Genomic DNA, 19265 nt, shown 5'->3' with positions numbered 1-19265 from the left:
ATTTTATAAAAAAGGGGGTGAAATATTGTTGACTTTTTGGGAAGGTTTTTTAAAATGTAGGTATGCTCTTTGGTGAGGACCTGAGGTTTGGGAGAAGTTTTGCATAGTCCCTTTGGGTAAAAAGGGAAAAGGGGGGAAAAAAAGTGAGTGCTCAAATTACAAAAGGTAAAAGTTTGTTGAGAATTTCCCTGGGAAATTATAGGGGGAAATTGTTTTGGAGGGTAAAGGGCTTTAACAGCCATCAGATTGGGGGAAGAGCAGTGGGGTTTCAGAAGGGGTAGGGGGAAAGGGTGGATCAGGTTTTTTGCTTTGAAGAATTTATGTGAGAAATACTTAGAAAAAGAAAACGGATTTTATGTAGCATTTATGGATCTGGAGAAGGCATAGATTGGGGTTGATAGAGAAGCCCCCCCTGGGAAGGTTTTTTAAGAAAAAATTGGGGGGGGGGGGGTGGGGCAATTTTTTAGAAGCAGGGAAAAGTTTTTATCGAGGGGTAAAAGGGATTGGGGTATGTGTAGGAAGAGAGGAAAAATGATTGGTTTTTCAGTGAATGTAGGTTTTCGGCCGGGGGTGTTTTAAAGTCTCCAGGGGTTTTTTAATTTGTTTATGGGTGGGGGGGTTAGGGGGGTGAATGCAAGAGTTTTTTTGGGAAAGAGGGGCAAGTATGCAGTCTGCTGTGGATGAGAGAGCTTGGGAAGTGAGTCAGTTGTTGTTCGCTGATGATACAGCGCTAATGGCTGATTCATGTGAGAAACTGCAGAAGCTGGTACTGAGTTAGTTTAGTAAAAGATGCGTGTTGTGAGAGAAGGAAGCTGAGAGTAAATGTGAATAAGAGCAAGGTTATTAGGTACAGTAGGGTTGAGGGTCAAGTCAATTGGGAGGTAAGTTTGAACGGAGAAAAAATGGAGGAAGTGAAGTGTTTTAGATATCTGGGAGTGTGATTTGGCAGTGGATGGAACCATGGAAGCAGAAGTGAATCATAGGGTGGGGGAGGGGCAAAAGTTCTGAGAGCAATGAAAAATGTGTGGAAGTCGAGAGCATTATCTCGGAAAGCAAAAATGGGTATATTTGAAGGAATAGTGGTTCCAACAATATTATATGGTTGCAAGGCGTGGGCTATGGATAGAGTTGTGCGCAGGAGGGTGGATGTGCTGGAAAGGAGATGTTTGAGGACAATATGTGGTGTGAGGTGTTTGATCGAGTAATGAAAAGAGAGTGGATGAGAGAGCAGAAGAGGGTGTTTTGAAATGGTTTGGGCACATGGAGAGAATGAGTGAGGAAAGATTGACCAAGAGGATATATGTGTCAGAGGTGGAGGAATGAGGAGAAGTGGTGAGAACAAATTGGAGGTGGAAAGATGGAGTGAAAAAGATTTTGAGTGATCGGGGCCTGAACATGCAGGAGGGTGAAAGGCATGCAAGAAATAGAGTGAATTGGGATGATGTGGTATACCGGGGTCAACGTGCTGTCAATGGATTGAACCAGGGCAGGGAAATGTCTGGGGTAAACCATTGGGAAGTCTGTGGTTCCTGGATGTGGATAGGAAACTGTGGTTTCGGTGTATTACACATGACAGCTAGAGACTGAGTGTGAATGAATGTGGCCTTCTTTGTCTGTTTTTCCGGGTGCTACCTCCCCCCCCCCCCCCCCCCCCCCCCCCCAAAAAAAACTGAAGGCATAGAAAAGCAAGGCCTGTTTTTCCTGTTCGCAAGTAGCACCAGAGTGGTTTGAAGGCAATTATGAAAATGTACATGTATACATATGTATATGTCTTTGTATGTGATGTTTAGGTATTAATAGTGTGAATGTTGATATGTATGTTTGTATGTATGGGTGTTTACTTATATTATATTATATATTTATATATATATATATATATATATATAATATATATATATTATATATATATATAAGTGTATATGAGTGAATGGGCCATTCTTCAATCTGTTTCCTGGTGCTACCTGTATGATGCAGAAAATGGCTATCAAGTATAATAATAATAATACATATTTTTTTTTTTTTTTTTTTTGCTTTGTCGCTGTCTCCCGCGTTTGCGAGGTAGCACAAGGAAACAGACGAAAGAAATGGCCCAACCCACCACCATACACATGCCTTGATTCAATCCACTGACAGCACATCAACCCCGGTATACCACATCGCTCCAATTCACTCTATTCTTTGCCCTCCTTTCACCCTCCTGCATGTTCAGGCCCCGATCACACAAAATCTTTTTCACTCCATCTTTCCACCTCCAATTTGGTCTCCCTCTTCTCCTCGTTCCCTCCACCTCCGACACATATATCCTCTTGGTCAATCTTTCCTCACTCATTCTCTCCATGTGACCAAACCATTTCAAAACACCCTCTTCTGCTCTCTCAACCATGCTCTTTTTATTTCCACATATCTCTCTTACCCTTACGTTACTTACTCGATCAAACCACCTCACACCACACATTGTCCTCAAACATCTCATTTCCAGCACATCCATCCTCCTGCGCACAACTCTATCCATAGTCCACGCCTCGCAACCATACAACATTGTTGGAACCACTATTCCTTCAAACATACCCATTTTTGCTTTCCGAGATAATGTTCTCGACTTCCACACATTCTTCAAGGCTCCCAGAATTTTCGCCCCCTCCCCCACCCTATGATCCACTTCCGCTTCCATGGTTCCATCCGCTGCCAGATCCACTCCCAGATATCTAAAACACTTCACTTCCTCCAGTTTTTCTCCATTCAAACTTACCTCCCAATTGACTTGACCCTCAACCCTACTGTACCTAATAACCTTGCTCTTATTCACATTTACTCTTTGACTTTCTTCTTTCACACACTTTACCAAACTCAGTCACCAGCTTCTGCAGTTTCTCACATGAATCAGCCACCAGCGCTGTATCATCAGCGAACAACAACTGACTCACTTCCCAAAGCTCTCTCATCCCCAACAGACTTCATACTTGCCCCTTTTTCCAAGACTCTTGCATTTACCTCCCTAACAACCCCATCCATAAACAAATTAAACAACCATGGAGACATCACACACCCCTGCCGCAAACCTACATTCACTGAGAACCAATCACTTTCCTCTCTTCCTACACGTACACATGCCTTACATCCTCGATAAAAACTTTTCACTGCTTCTAACAACTTGCCTCCCACACCATATATTCTTAATACCTTCCACAGAGCATCTCTATCAACTCTATCATATGCCTTCTCCAGATCCATAAATGCTACATACAAATCCATTTGCTTTTCTAAGTATTTCTCACATACATTCTTCAAAGCAAACACCTGATCCACACATCCTCTACCACTTCTGAAACCACACTGCTCTTCCCCAATCTGATGCTCTGTACATGCCTTCACCCTCTCAATCAATACCCTCCCATATAATTTGCCAGGAATACTCAACAAACTTATACCTCTGTAATTTGAGCACTCACTCTTATCCCCTCTGCCTTTGTACAATGGCACTATGCATGCATTCCGCCAATCCTCAGGCACCTCACCATGAGTCATACATACATTAAATAACCTTACCAACCAGTCAACAATACAGTCACCCCCTTTTTTAATAAATTCCACTGCAATACCATCCAAACCTGCTGCCTTGCCGGCTTTCATCTTCCGCAAAGCTTTTACTACCTCTTCTCTGTTTACCAACTCATTTTCCCTAACCCTCGCACTTTGCACACCACCTCGACCAAAACACCCTATATCTGCCACTCTATCATCAAACACATTCAACAAACCTTCAAAATACTCACTCCATCTCCTCACATCACCACTACTTGTTATCACCTCCCCATTTGCGCCCTTCACTGAAGTTCCCATTTGCTCCCTTGTCTTACGCACTTTATTTACCTCCTTCCAGAACATCTTTTTATTCTCCCTAAAATTTAATGATACTCTCTCACCCCAACTCTCATATGCCCTTTTTTTCACCTCTTGCACCTTTCTCTTGACCTCCTGTCTCCTTTTATACGTCTCCCACTCAATATCATTTTTTCCCTGCAAAAATCGTCCAAATGCCTCTCTCTTCTCTTTCACTAATACTCTTACTTCTTCATCCCACCACTCACTACCCTTTCTAATCAACCCACCTCCCACTCTTCTCATGCCACAAGCATCTTTTGCACAATCCATCACTGACTCCCTATATACATCCCATTCCTCCCCCACTCCCCTTACTTCCATTGTTCTCACCTTTTTCCATTCTGTACTCAGTCTCTCCTGGTACTTCCTCACACAGGTCTCCTTCCCAAGCTCACTTACTCTCACCACCCTCTTCACCCCAACATTCACTCTTCTTTTCTGAAAACCCATACAAATCTTCACCTTAGCCTCCACAAGATAATGATCAGACATCCCTCCAGTTGCACCTCTCAGCACATTAACATCCAAAAGTCTCTCTTTCGCGCGCCTGTCAATTAACACGTAATCCAATAACGCTCTCTGGCCATCTCTCCTACTTACATAAGTATACTTATGTATATCTCGCTTTTTAAACCAGGTATTCCCAATCATCAGTTCTTTTTCAGCACATAAATCTACAAGCTCTTCACCATTTCCATTTACAACACTGAACACCCCATGTATACCAATTATTCCCTCAACTGCCACATTACTCACCTTTGCATTCAAATCACCTAACACTATAACACTATAACACTCATTCAGCTGCTCCCAAAACACTTGCCTCTCATGATCTTTCTTCTCATGCCCAGGTGCATATGCACCAATAATCACCCATCTCTCTCCATCAACTTTCAGTTTTACCCATATTAATCGAGAATTTACTTTCTTACATTCTATCACATACTTCCACAACTCCTGTTTCAGGAGTACTGCTACTCCTTCCCTTGCTCTTGTCCTCTCACTAACCCCTGACTTTACTCCCCAGACATTCCCAAACCACTCTTCCCCTTTACCCTTGAGCTTCGTTTCACTCAGAGCCAAAACATCCAGGTTCCTTTCCTCAAACATACTACCTATCTCTCCTTTTTTCACATCTTGGTTACATCCACACACATTTAGGCACCCCAATCTGAGCCTTCGAGGAGGATGAGCACTCCCCGCGTGACTCCTTCTTCTGTTTCCCATTTTAGAAAGTTAAAAAAATACAAGGAGGGGAGGATTTCTGGCCCCCCGCTCCCGTCCCCTCTAGTCGCTTTCTACGACACGCGAGGATATATATCTATATATATATATATATATATATATATATATACTTATCTATTTATTCTATATATCATACTTAATCGGTTTCCAGCATCAGCAAGGTAGTACCAGGAAACAGAAAAAAATAGCCCATCCACTCATATAAACATATATATACATAAATGCACATCATGAACATATACATACATATACAAATACATAACATATAAACATATATATACATATACATAAACATAAAAAATAGGGGATAGGGGAGAAAGAATACTTCCCACACATTCCTCATGAGTCGTAGAAGGTGACTAAAGGGGACGGAAGCGGGGAGCTCGAAACCCTCCCCTCCTTGTATCTTAACTTTCTAAAAGGGGAAACAGAAGAAGCAGTCATGCAGGGAGTGCTCATCCTCCTCGAAGGCTCAGACTGGGGTGTCTAAATGTGTGTGGATGTAACCAAGATGAGAAAAAAGGAGACATAGGTAGTATGTTTCAGGAAAGGAACCTGGATGTTTTGGCTCTGAGTGAAACGAAGCTCAAGGGTAAAGGGGAAGAGTGGTTTGGGAATGTCTTGGGAGTAAAGTCAGGGGTTAGTGAGGGGACAAGAGCAAGGGAAGGAGTAGCACTACTCCTGAAACAGGAGTGGTGGGAGTATGTGATAGTGTAAGAAAGTAAACTCCAGACTGAAATGGTAAATCTGAAAGTGGATGGAGAGAGATGGGTGATTATTGGTGCATATGCACCTAGGCATGAGAAGAAAGGTCATGAGAGGCAAGTGTTTTGGGTGCAGCTGAGTGAGTGTGTGAGTAGTTTTGATGCACGAGACTGGGTTATAGTGATGGGTGATTTGAATGCAAAATTGAGTAATGTGGCAGTTGAGGGAATAATTGGTATACATGGGGTGTTCAGTGTTGTAAATGGAAATGGTGAAGAGCTTGTAGATTTATGTGCTGAAAAAGGACTGGTGATTGGGAATACCTGGTTTAAAAAGAGATATATACATAAGTATACGTATTAATTGACAGATGTGCAAAAGAGAGACTTCTGGATGTTAATGTGCTGAGAGGTGCAACTGGAGGGATGTCTGATCATTATCTTGTGGAGGCGAAGGTGAAGATATGTAGAGGTTTTCAGAAAAGAAGAGAGAATGCTGGGGTGAAAAGAGTGGTGAGAGTAAGTGAGCTTGGGAAGGAGACCTGTGTGAGGAAATACCAGGAGAGACTGAGTACAGAATGGAAAAAGGTGAGAACTAAGGACGTAAGGGGAGTGGGAGAGGAATGGGATGTATTTAGGGAAGAAGTGATGGCTTGCACAAGAGATGCTTGTGGCATGAGAAGCATGGGAGGTGGGCAGATTAGAGAGGGTAGTGAGTGGTGGGATGAAAAAGTAAGATTATTAGTGAAAGAGAAGAGAGAGGTATTTGGACAATTTTCGCAAGGAAATAATGCAAATGAGTGGGAGATTATAAAAGAAAGAGGCAGGAGGTCAAGAGAAAGGTGCAAGAGGTGAAAAAAAGGGCAAATGAGAGTTGGGGTTAGAGAGTATCATTAAATTTTAGGGAGAATAAAAAGATGTTTTGGAAGGAGTTAATAAAGTGCGTAAGACAAGGGAACAAATGGGAACTTCAGTGAAGGGGTTAATGGGGAGGTGATAACATGTAGTGGTGATGTGAGAAGGAGATGGAGTGAGTATTTTGAAAGTTTGTTGAATGTGTTTGATGATAGAGTGGCAAATATAGGGTGTTTTTGGTCGTGGTGGTCTGCAAAGTGAGAGGGTTAGGGAAAATGATTTAGTAAACAGAGAAGAGGTAGAAAAAGCTTTGTGGATGATGAAAGCCGAAAAGGCAGCAGGTTTGGATGGTATTGCAGTAGAATTTACTAAAAAAGGAGGTGACTATATTGTTGACTGGTTGGTAAGGTTATTTACTGTATGTATGTCTCATGGTGAGGAGCCTGAGGATTGGCAGAATGACTGCATAGTGCCATTGTACAATGGCAAAGGGGATAAAAGTGAGTGCTCAAATTACAGAAGTATAAGTTTGTTGAGAATTCCTGGGAAATTATATGGGAAGGTATTGATTGAGAGGGTGAAGACATGTACAGAGCATCAGACTGGGGAAGAGCAGTGTGGTTTCAGAAGTGGTAGAGGATGTGTGGATCAGGTGTTTGCTTTGAAGAATTTATGTGAGAAATACTTAGAAAAGCAAACGGATTTGTATGTAGCATTTATGGATCTGGAGAAGGCATATGATAGAGTTGATAGAGATGCTCTGTGGAAGGTATTAAGAATATATGGTGTGGGTGGCAATTATTAGAAGCAGTGAAAAGTTTTTATCGAGGATGTAAGGCATGTGTATGTGTAGGAAGAGAGGAAAGTGATTGGTTCTCAGTGAATGTAGGTTTGCGGCAGGGGTGTGTAATGTCTCCATGGTTATTTAATTTGTTTATGGGTAGGCTTGTTAGGGAGGTGAATGCAAGAGTTTTGGAAAGAGGGGCAAGTATGCAGTCTGCTGTGGATGAGAGAGCTTGGGAAGTGAGTCAGTTGTTGTTCGCTGATGATACAGCGCTAATGGCTGATTCGTGTGAGAAACTGCAGAAGCTGGTGACTGAGTTTAGTAAAGTGTGTGAGAGAAGAAAGCTGAGAGTAAATGTGAATAAGAGCAAGGTTATTAGGTACAGTAGGGTTGAGGGTCAAGTCAATTGGGAGGTAAGTTTGAACGGAGAAAAATGGAGGAAGTGAAGTGTTTTAGATATCTGGGAGTGGATTTGGCAGTGGATGGAACCATGGAAGCAGAAGTGAATCATAGGGTGGGGGAGGGGCAAAAGTTTGAGAGCAATGAAAAATGTGTGGAAGTCGAGAGCATTATCTCGGAAAGCAAAAATGGGTATATTTGAAGGAATAGTGGTTCCAACAATATTATATGGTTGCAAGGCGTGGGCTATGGATAGAGTTGTGCGCAGGAGGGTGGATGTGCTGGAAAGGAGATGTTTGAGGACAATATGTGGTGTGAGGTGTTTGATCGAGTAATGAAAAGAGAGTGGATGAGAGAGCAGAAGAGGGTGTTTTGAAATGGTTTGGTCACATGGAGAGAATGAGTAAGGAAAGATTGACCAAGAGGATATATGTGTCAGAGGTGGAGGGAGAATAATGAGGAGAAGTGGGAGAACAAATTGGAGGTGGAAAGATGGAGTGAAAAAGATTTTGAGTGATCGGGGCCTGAACATGCAGGAGGGTGAAAGGCATGCAAGAAATAGAGTGAATTGGGATGATGTGGTATACCGGGGTCAACGTGCTGTCAATGGATTGAACAGGGATGTGAAGCGTCTGGGGTAACCCATGGAAAGTTCTGTAGGGCCTGGATGTGGAAAGGAGCTGTGGTTTCAGTGCATTATTACACGACAGCTAGAGACTGAGTGTGAACCGAATGTGGCCTTTGTTGTCTTTTCCTAGCGCTACCTCGTGCAACTTTGAGGGGGGAGTGGGCTGTTATTTCATGTGTGGCGGGGTGGCAATGAGAATGAATAAGGCAGACAGTATGAATTATGTACATGTGTATATATGTATTTGTCTGTGTGTTTATATATATTATATATATATATATTGGTTCTCAGTGAATGTAGGTTTGCGGCAGGGGTGTGTGATGTCTCCATGGTTGTTTAATTTGTTTATGGATGGGGTTGTTAGGGAGGTGAATGCAAAAGTTTTGGAAAGAGGGGCAAGTATGAAGTTCTGTTGGGGATGAGAGAGCTTGGGAAGTGAGTCAGTTGTTGTTCGCTGATGATACAGCGCTGGTGGCTGATTCATGTGAGAAACTGCAGAAGCTGGTGACTGAGTTTAGTAAAGTGTGTGAGAGAAGAAAGCTGAGAGTAAATGTGAATAAGAGCAAGGTTATTAGGTACAGTAGGGTTGAGGGTCAAGTCAATTGGGAGGTAAGTTTGAACGGAGAAAAAATGGAGGAAGTGAAGTGTTTTAGATATCTGGGAGTGGATTTGGCAGTGGATGGAACCATGGAAGCAGAAGTGAATCATAGGGTGGGGGAGGGGGCAAAAGTTCTGAGAGCAATGAAAAATGTGTGGAAGTCGAGAGCATTATCTCGGAAAGCAAAAATGGGTATATTTGAAGGAATAGTGGTTCCAACAATATTATATGGTTGCAAGGCGTGGGCTATGGATAGAGTTGTGCGCAGGAGGGTGGATGTGCTGGAAAGGAGATGTTTGAGGACAATATGTGGTGTGAGGTGTTTGATCGAGTAATGAAAAGAGAGTGGATGAGAGAGCAGAAGAGGATGTTTTGAAATGGTTTGGTCACATGGAGAGAATGAGTAAGGAAAGATTGACCAAGAGGATATATGTGTCAGAGGTGGAGGGAATGAGGAGAAGTGGGAGAACAAATTGGAGGTGGAAAGATGGATTGAAAAGATTTTGAGTAATTAGGGCCTGAACATGCAGGAGGGTGAAAGGCATGCAAGAAATAGAGTGAATTGGGATGATGTGGTATACCGGGGTCAACGTGCTGTCAATGGATTGAACCAGGGGATGTGAAGCGTCTGGGGTAACCCATGGAAAGTTCTGTAGGGCCTGGATGTGGAAAGGGAGCTGTGGTTTCAGTGCATTATTACACGACAGCTAGAGACTGAGTGTGAACGAATGTGGCCTTTGTTGTCTTTTCCTAGCGCTACCTCGTGCACATGAGGGGGGAGGGGGCTGTTATTTCATGTGTGGCGGGGTGGCAATGAGAATGAATAAAGGCAGACAGTATGAATTATGTACATGTGTATATATGTATATGTCTGTGTGTATATATATATATATATTGGTTCTCAGTGAATGTAGGTTTGCGGCAGGGGTGTGTGATGTCTCCATGGTTGTTTAATTTGTTTATGGATGGGGTTGTAAGGGAGGTGAATGCAAAAGTTTTGGAAAGAGGGGCAAGTATGAAGTCTGTTGGGGATGAGAGAGCTTGGGAAGTGAGTCAGTTGTTGTTCGCTGATGATACAGCGCTGGTGGCTGATTCATGTGAGAAACTGCAGAAGCTGGTGACTGAGTTTGGTAAAGTGTGTGAAAGAAGAAAGTTAAGAGTAAATGTGAATAAGAGCAAGGTTATTAGGTACAGTAGGGTTGAGGGTCAAGTCAATTGGGAGGTAAGTTTGAATGGAGAAAAACTGGAGGAAGTAAAGTGTTTTAGATATCTGGGAGTGGATCTGGCAGTGGATGGAACCATGGAAGTGGAAGTGGATCATAGGGTGGGGGAGGGGGCGAAAATCCTGGGAGCCTTGAAGAATGTGGGGAAGTCGAGAACATTATCTCGGAAAGCGAAAATGGGTATGTTTGAAGGAATAGTGGTTCCAACAATTTTGTATGGTTGCGAGGCGTGGGCTATGGATAGAGTTGTGCGCAGGAGGATGGATGTGCTGGAAATGAGATGTTTGAGGACAATGTGTGGTGTGAGGTGGTTTGATCGAGTAAGTAACGTAAGGGTAAGAGAGATGTGTGGAAATAAAAAGAGCGTGGTTGAGAGAGCAGAAGAGGGTGTTTTGAAATGGTTTGGGCACATGGAGAGAATGAGTGAGGAAAGATTGACCAAGAGGATATATGTGTCGGAGGTGGAGGGAACGAGGAGAAGTGGGAGACCAAATTGGAGGTGGAAAGATGGAGTGAAAAAGATTTTGTGTGATCGGGGCCTGAACATGCAGGAGGGTGAAAGGAGGGCAAGGAATAGAGTGAAATGGATCGATGTGGTATACCGGGGTTGACGTGCTGTTGGTGGATTGAATCAGGGCATGTGAAGCGTCTGGGGTAAACCATGGAAAGCTGTGTAGGTATGTATATTTGCGTGTGTGGACGTGTATGTATATACATGTGTATGGGGGTCGGTTGGGCCATTTCTTTCGTCTGTTTCCTTGCGCTACCTCGCAAACGCAGGAGACAGCGGCAAAAAAAAAAAATAAATAAATATATATATATATATATATATATATATATATATATATTTATATTTTTTATTATACTTTGTCGCTGTCTCCCGCGTTTGCGAGGTAGCGCAAGGAAACAGACGAAAGAAATGGCCCAACCCACCCCCATACACATGTATATACATACGTCCACACACGCAAATATACATCCTACACAGCTTTCCATGGTTTACCCCAGACGCTTCACATGCCTTGATTCAATCCACTGACAGCACGTCAACCCCGGTATACCACATCGCTCCAATTCACTCTATTCCTTGCCCTCCTTTCACCCTCCTGCATGTTCAGGCCCCGATCACACAAAATCTTTTTCACTCCATCTTTCCACCTCCAATTTGGTCTCCCTCTTCTCCTCGTTCCCTCCACCTCCGACACATATATCCTCTTGGTCAATCTTTCCTCACTCATTCTCTCCATGTGCCCAAACCACTTCAAAACACCCTCTTCTGCTCTCTCAACCACGCTCTTTTTATTTCCACACATCTCTCTTACCCTTACGTTACTCACTCGATCAAACCACCTCACACCACATACTGTCCTCAAACATCTCATTTCCAGCACATCCATCCTCCTGCGCACAACTCTATCCATAGCCCACGCCTCGCAACCATACAACATTGTTGGAACCACTATTCCTTCAAACATACCCATTTTTGCTTTCCGAGATAATGTTCTCGACTTCCACACATTCTTCAAGGCCCCCAGAATTTTCGCCCCCTCCCCCACCCTATGATCCACTTCCGCTTCCATGGTTCCATCCGCTGCCAGATATCTAAAACACTTCACTTCCTCCAGTTTTTCTCCATTCAAACTCACCTCCCAATTGACTTGACCCTCAACCCTACTGTACCTAATAACCTTGCTCTTATTCACATTTACTCTTAACTTTCTTCTTCCACACACTTTACCAAACTCAGTCACCAGCTTCTGCAGTTTCTCACATGAATCAGCCACCAGCGCTGTATCATCAGCGAACAACAACTGACTCACTTCCCAAGCTCTCTCATCCCCAACAGACTTCATACTTGCCCTTCTTTCCAAAACTCTTGCATTTACCTCCCTAACAACCCCATCCATAAACAAATTAAACAACCTTGGAGACATCACACACCCCTGCCGCAAACCTACATTCACTGAGAACCAATCACTTTCCTCTCTTCCTACACGTACACATGCCTTACATCCTCGATAAAAACTTTTCACTGCTTCTAACAACTTTCCTCCCACACCATATATTCTTAATACCTTCTACAGAGCATCTCTATCAACTCTTTCATATGCCTTCTCCAGATCCATAAATGCTACATACAAATCCATTTGCTTTTCTAAGTATTTCTCACATACATTCTTCAAAGCAAACACCTGATCCACACATCCTCTACCACTCCTGAAACCACACTGCTCTTCCCCAATCTGATGCTCTGTACATGCCTTCACCCTCTCAATCAATACCCTCCCATATAATTTACCAGGAATACTCAACAAACTTATACCTCTGTAATTTGAGCACTCACTCTTATCCCTTTTGCCTTTGTACAATGGCACTATGCACGCATTCCGCCAATCCTCAGGCACCTCACCATGAGTCATACATACATTAAATAACCTTACCAACCAGTCAACAATACAGTCACCCCCTTTTTTAATAAATTCCACTGCAATACCATCCAAACCTACTGCCTTGCCGGCTTTCATCTTCCGCAAATCTTTCACTACCTCTTCTCTGTTTACCAAATCATTTTCCCTAACCCTCTCACTTTGCACACCACCTCGACCAAAACACCCTATGTCTGCCACTCTATCATCAAACACATTCAACAAACCTTCAAAATACTCACTCCATCTCCTTCTCACATCACCACTACTTGTTATCACCTCCCCATTTACGCCCTTCACTGAAGTTCCCATTTGCTCCCTTGTCTTACGCACTTTATTTAACTCCTTCCAGAACATCTTTTTATTCTCCCTAAAATTTAATGATACTCTCTCACCCTAACTCTCATTTGCCCTTTTTTTTCACCTCTTGCACCTTTCTCTTGACCTCCTGTCTCTTTCTTTTATACATCTCCAACTCAATTGCATTTTTTCCCTGCAAAAATCGTCCAAATGCCTCTCTCTTCTCTTTCACTAATACTCTTACTTCTTCATCCCACCACTCACTACCCTTTCTAATCAACCCACCTCCCACTCTTCTCATGCCACAAGCATCTTTTGCGCAATCCATCACTGATTCCCTAAATACATCCCATTCCTCCCCCACTCCCCTTACTTCCATTGTTCTCACCTTTTTCCATTCTGTACTCAGTCTCTCCTGGTACTTCCTCACACAAGTCTCCTTCCCAAGCTCACTTACTCTCACCACCCTCTTCACCCCAACATTCACTCTTCTTTTCTGAAAACCCATACAAATCTTCACCTTAGCCTCCACAAGATAATGATCAGACATCCCTCCAGTTGCACCTCTCAGCACATTAACATCCAAAAGTCTCTCTTTCGCACGCCTGTCAATTAACACGTAATCCAATAACGCTCTCTGGCCATCTCTCCTACTTACATAAGTATACTTATGTATATCTCGCTTTTTAAACCAGGTATTCCCAATCATCAGTCCTTTTTCAGCACATAAATCTACAAGCTCTTCACCATTTCCATTTACAACACTGAACACCCCATGTATACCAATTATTCCCTCAACTGCCACATTACTCACCTTTGCATTCAAATCACCCATCACTATAACCCAGTCTCGTGCATCAAAACCACTAACACACTCATTCAGCTGCTCCCAAAACACTTGCCTCTCATGATCTTTCTTCTCATGCCCAGGTGCATATGCACCAATAATCACCCACCTCTCTCCATCAACTTTCAGTTTTACCCATATTAATCGAGAATTTACTTTCTTACATTCTATCACATACTCCCACAACTCCTGTTTCAGGAGTATTGCTACTCCTTCCCTTGCTCTTGTCCTCTCACTAACCCCTGACTTTACTCCCCAGACATTCCCAAACCACTCTTCCCCTTTACCCTTGAGCTTCGTTTCACTCAGAGCCAAAACATCCAGGTTCCTTTCCTCAAACATACTACCTATCTCTCCTTTTTCACATCTTGGTTACATCCACACACATTTAGGCACCCCACTCTGAGCCTTCGAGGAGGATGAGCACTCCCCGCGTGACTCCTTCTTCTGTTTCCCATTTTAGAAAGTTAATACAAGGAGGGGAGGATTTCTGGCCCCCCGCTCCCGTCCCCTCTAGTCGCTTTCTACGACACGCGAGGAATACGTGGGAAGTATTCTTTCACCCCTATCCCCAGGGATAATATACATATATATATATATACATACACACACACACACACATACACATACATACGCACATATACACACACACATATATATATATATATATATATATATATATATATATATATATATATATATATATATATATATATATATATATATATATATATATATCTTTCTTTCATTCAAACTATTTGCCATTTCCCGCGTTAGCGAGGTAGCAGTAAGAACAGAGGACTGGGCCTTTGAGGGAATATCCTCACCTGGCCCCCTTCTTTGCATGTGTGGACGTGTATGTATATATATGTGTATGTGGGTGGGTTGGGCCATTTCTTTCATCTGTTTCCTTGCGCTACCTAGCTAACGCGGGAGACAGCGACAAAGCAAAATAATAAAACAAAGACATATACATATATACACATGTACATATTCATACTTGCTTGCCTTCATCCACTCCCGGTGCTACCCAGTCCCACAGGAAATGGCATCACTACCCCTGCTTCAGTGAAGTAGTGCCAGATAAAAAATGGCACATTCATTCACATTCAATCTCTAGCTGTCATGGGTAATGTACCAAAACCACAGCTCTCTATGCACATCCAGGCCCTACTGACTTTCCATGGTTTACCTAAGACATTTCACATGCCCTAGTTCAGCCCACTGACAGCACACTGACCCCAGTACACCATATCATTTCAATTTACTCTATACCTTGCAAGCCTTTCACCCTCCTGTATGTTCAGGCCCTGATCGCTCAAAATCTTTTTCACTCCATCCTTCCAACTCCTATTTGATCTCCCACTTTTAGTTGTTCCCTCCACTTCTGAAACATATATCTTCGTTGTCAATCTTTCCTCACTCATTCTCTACATATGTCCAAACCATTTCAACACACCCTCTTCTGCTCTCTCAACCACACTCTTTCTACTTCCACACATCTCCCTCATTCCCCATTATTTACTCGATCAAATCACCTCACACCACATATTGTCTTGAAACATTTCATCTCCAACACATCCATCCTGCCCCATACAACCCTATCTATAGCCCATGTCTCGCAACCATATAACACTGTCAGAACTACCATTCCTTCAAACATACCGATTTTTGATCTCCGAGATAATGTTCTCTCTTTCCACACATTCTTCATCATTACCAGAACCTTCGCCCCCTTCCCCACCCTGTGACTCGCTTCCACTTCCATGGTTCCATTTGCTGCTAAATCCACTCCCAGCTATCTAAAACACTTCACTTCCTCCAGTTTTTCTCCATTCAAACTTACATCCCAATTAACTTGTCCCTCAACCCTAGTGAACATAATAACCTTGCTCTTATTCATATCTACTCTTTACTTTCTCTACTCACATACTTTTCCAAAATCAGTCACTAATTTCTGCAATTTCTCACTTGAATCAGCCACTAGAACTGTATCATCGGCGAAAAGCAACTGACTCACTTCCCACGCCCACTCATCCCCAACAGACTGCATACTCGCCCCTTTCTCCCTAACCACCCCATCCATAAATAAATCAAACAACCATGGGGACATCCTAAACCCCTGCTGCAAACCGACATTCACTGGGAACCAATGATTATCCTTTCTTCCTACTCATAGACATGCCTTACATCCTTAGTACAATCTTTTCACTGCTTCTAACAACGTACCTCCTACACCATATACTCTTAAGACCTTCCATAAAGCATCTCTATCAAACCTATCAATTATTCTATATTTATTCATCTATCATACATAATCGCTGTTTCCCACATCAGCGAAGTAGTGCCAGGAAACAGACAAAGAATGGCCCATCCACTCATAAACACATTTATATATCATATTATACTTTGCTGCTGTCTCCCGCGTTAGCAAGGTAGCGCAAGGAAACAGACGAAAGAATGGCCCAACCCACCCACATACACATGCATATACATACACGTCCAAACACGCATATATACATACCTATACATCTCAACGTACACATACATATACACACAAAGACATATACATATATACACATGTATAAAATTCATACTGTCTGCCCTTATTCATTCCCGTCGCCACCCAGCCACACATGAAATGACAACCCTCTCCCCCCACATGTGCGTGAGATAGCGTTAGGAAAAGACACAAAGGCCACATTCGTTCACACTCAGTCTCTAGCTGTCATGTATAATGCACCGAAACAACAGCTCCCTTTCCACATCCAGGCCCTACAAAACTTTCCATGGTTTTCCCCAGATGCTTCACATGCCCTGATTCAATCCATTGACACCACGTCAACCCTGGTATACCACATCGTTCCAATTCACTCTATTCCTTGCACGCCTTTCGCCCTCCTGCATGTTCAGGCCCCGCTCACTCAAAATCTTCTTCACTCCATCTTTCCACCTCCAATTTCATCTCCCACTTCTCCTCGTTCCTTCCACCTCTGACACATATATCCTCTTTGTCAATCTTTCCACACTCATTCTCTCCATGTGACCTATAGCAGAAGAAAGAAGAAGGAACCCTTCCGCCGTTTCGGTCTAGAATGAGGAGGCTATCCCGCTTGGAAAAAGAATACTTCCAACGCATAAATGCCCACGTACGCACGCATACATACACATACATACATACATACATACATATACAAAGGCCACATTCATTCACACTCAGTCTAGCTGTCATGTAATAATGCACCGAAACCACAGCTCCCTTTCCACATCCAGGCCCCACAAAACTTTCCATGGTTTACCCCAGACGCTTCACATGCCCTGGTTCAATCCATTGACAGCACGTCAACCCCGGTATGCCACATTGTTCCAATTCACTCTATTCCTTGCACTCCTTTGTGCTCATTTTTGAAATTGTTATTGGCCTGATTTATATCTTCGCACATCATGATGAAAATGTCAAATCAATGTCTAGGCTTGTCCAATGAACACTTGATGTGACTGTTACATTATTCAAACAAACAAGTTCACTTTAAATCGAGGAATTCCAATTGAAGCACAAAATTTTGACAAGCTAATTTTTGAAGCGTGCTCTCTCAACTTTATTGAGATATATGGCAACCTAAGGGTGTGCATCATAACACATCAGTTACCTCCCAGCAACCACACTGGAGAGTGTGCTGTGCACCAGCTCTTTAAAAATTTTCTCTACTCCCATTCACACATTTTTGCCCTCCATTGTGCAATAATATTCAAATGTAAAAAAGCTAAGTGTTCATAAAGTGTCTATTAGTGTATTTTCTGATATATCACCAGTTCAAACATGTACCTGTCATTTGTGTGTTATCTGCTATCGTGTCTCGCAATGAATGCTCCTCTAATCATATGATAAATGTCTGCTCCCTCTGTAAAAGTGATGCGAAATGTTATGAAGTGTTGTCACAAATGAGTGTGTTTTTTATATTCAAGGAAATTTAGGCTCTTATAACATGATGCACCACATTTGCATTACAATATTGTTAATTATATCATAATATTCACGCAGCTAAAATTTGAGAACATAAAACTTACCTTTCTCTTGTGTGCTAGCAGCAGAGCTCTGCATGTGACAAGCAGCAGGTGGTGCACAGCTACTGCTGACAGGCAACTTGTCAGCTGTCCTTCCGGCCAGGCTGCCTGACTCAGTGGTACTGGCCACCTCGAAGATAGGTGTCTGAACAGAACTATCAGCTACACCATCACTATGCCTCCTCTCTAAACTTACACTTTGAATGCAATTAATGTCAGTATTGAAGCCTTTGAGTAGACCACTGGTTGGTGTAGTGCTATTTGTGAGAGAGGTGGTTCTGCTTTGATGCTGCTTCAGTGATACATCTGAAGGTAGGCAAACTGAAGACTTGGTGATAACAGGTATTATCCCACTACCGCTAAAAGTCTCTGTCAGTGAGGTGGACATCCTCTTCCTCTCTCCATATTTAGGAAACTGGAATGTGTATATAAATATCTTTTATTTCAGTAGTTTCATATCTAGCAAAATCCCTCAAAATGTTTCAACTTGTCATACAGTGTCCTGTAACTCCTGCTAACCAGCATGATATTTACCTTATGTCTCCATAAAATCTGGTCACCATCTCTATCAATTACCAATCCTTCACGAATACAATTCTTTTATTACTTCCACAAGTCTTCTTTGGCATAAAAATCGTGTGTGACCTCAACTGTTTACTATGGTTTCTGCTTTCTTTTACTTTCCCTATCTCTCTATCTATTTGAACATTTATCACATATTTCACATTATATTTAACCACCATCTCCCGCGTTAGCGAAGTAGCGCAAGGAAACAGACGAGGAATGGCCCAACCCACCCACATACACATGTATATATATAAACGCCTACACTATCACATATACATATATACACATTTCAACATATACATACATATACAGGTACACCACTGAATTTCCGGCAGCTGATGGTTTGGCACCTCCTTTAGTCTGGACAAAATTACATGAGGGAACTTGAAATTACCACGGCCACCAGACTATTGACACTGTTCTGAATGCTAATAAAAACACCGAAGTGATGAGGATGACAGTGATGAAGATGAAACAGATGTAGCTGAAAGACTTTCCATTGAAAAGATGAGTTGATGAGTGAATTAACTGAAGGGCTATAGCAACATACCTTTGTTACGAAACAAGAACTGATGAATTTTCGTTTGATGCATGAAAAATTACACAAGGAAAAATCTAGACACATGAAACAACTTTGCTTGTATAAAATGGTTAAGAAGATAGCAAAGAAGAATGTGTGTCACAGCAGTAAGCCTACCAGTACATATGTAAATCCTAAGGCTTCAACTCAAAGTACCCCAGA

General features: G+C 42.5%; 1 protein-coding gene across 2 annotated transcripts in view; it reads right to left on the bottom strand.

The window, feature by feature from the left end:
• Nucleotides 1-19265, bottom strand: part of LOC139748646 (uncharacterized) — a 170472-nt gene that overhangs the window by 79916 nt on the left and 71291 nt on the right. For both annotated transcript variants that reach the window (XM_071661894.1, XM_071661893.1), the window contains exon 9: nucleotides 17960-18371. In XM_071661894.1, coding sequence (XP_071517995.1) covers nucleotides 17960-18371 — 412 coding nt within the window. The remainder of the gene's footprint in view (nucleotides 1-17959; nucleotides 18372-19265) is intronic.

Source organism: Panulirus ornatus, chromosome 5 (assembly GCF_036320965.1).
Source record: "Panulirus ornatus isolate Po-2019 chromosome 5, ASM3632096v1, whole genome shotgun sequence".
Lineage (NCBI taxonomy): Eukaryota > Metazoa > Arthropoda > Malacostraca > Decapoda > Palinuridae > Panulirus > Panulirus ornatus.
Note: the sequence above shows the minus strand (reverse complement) of the source record. Positions and strands in the feature narration are given on the sequence as shown.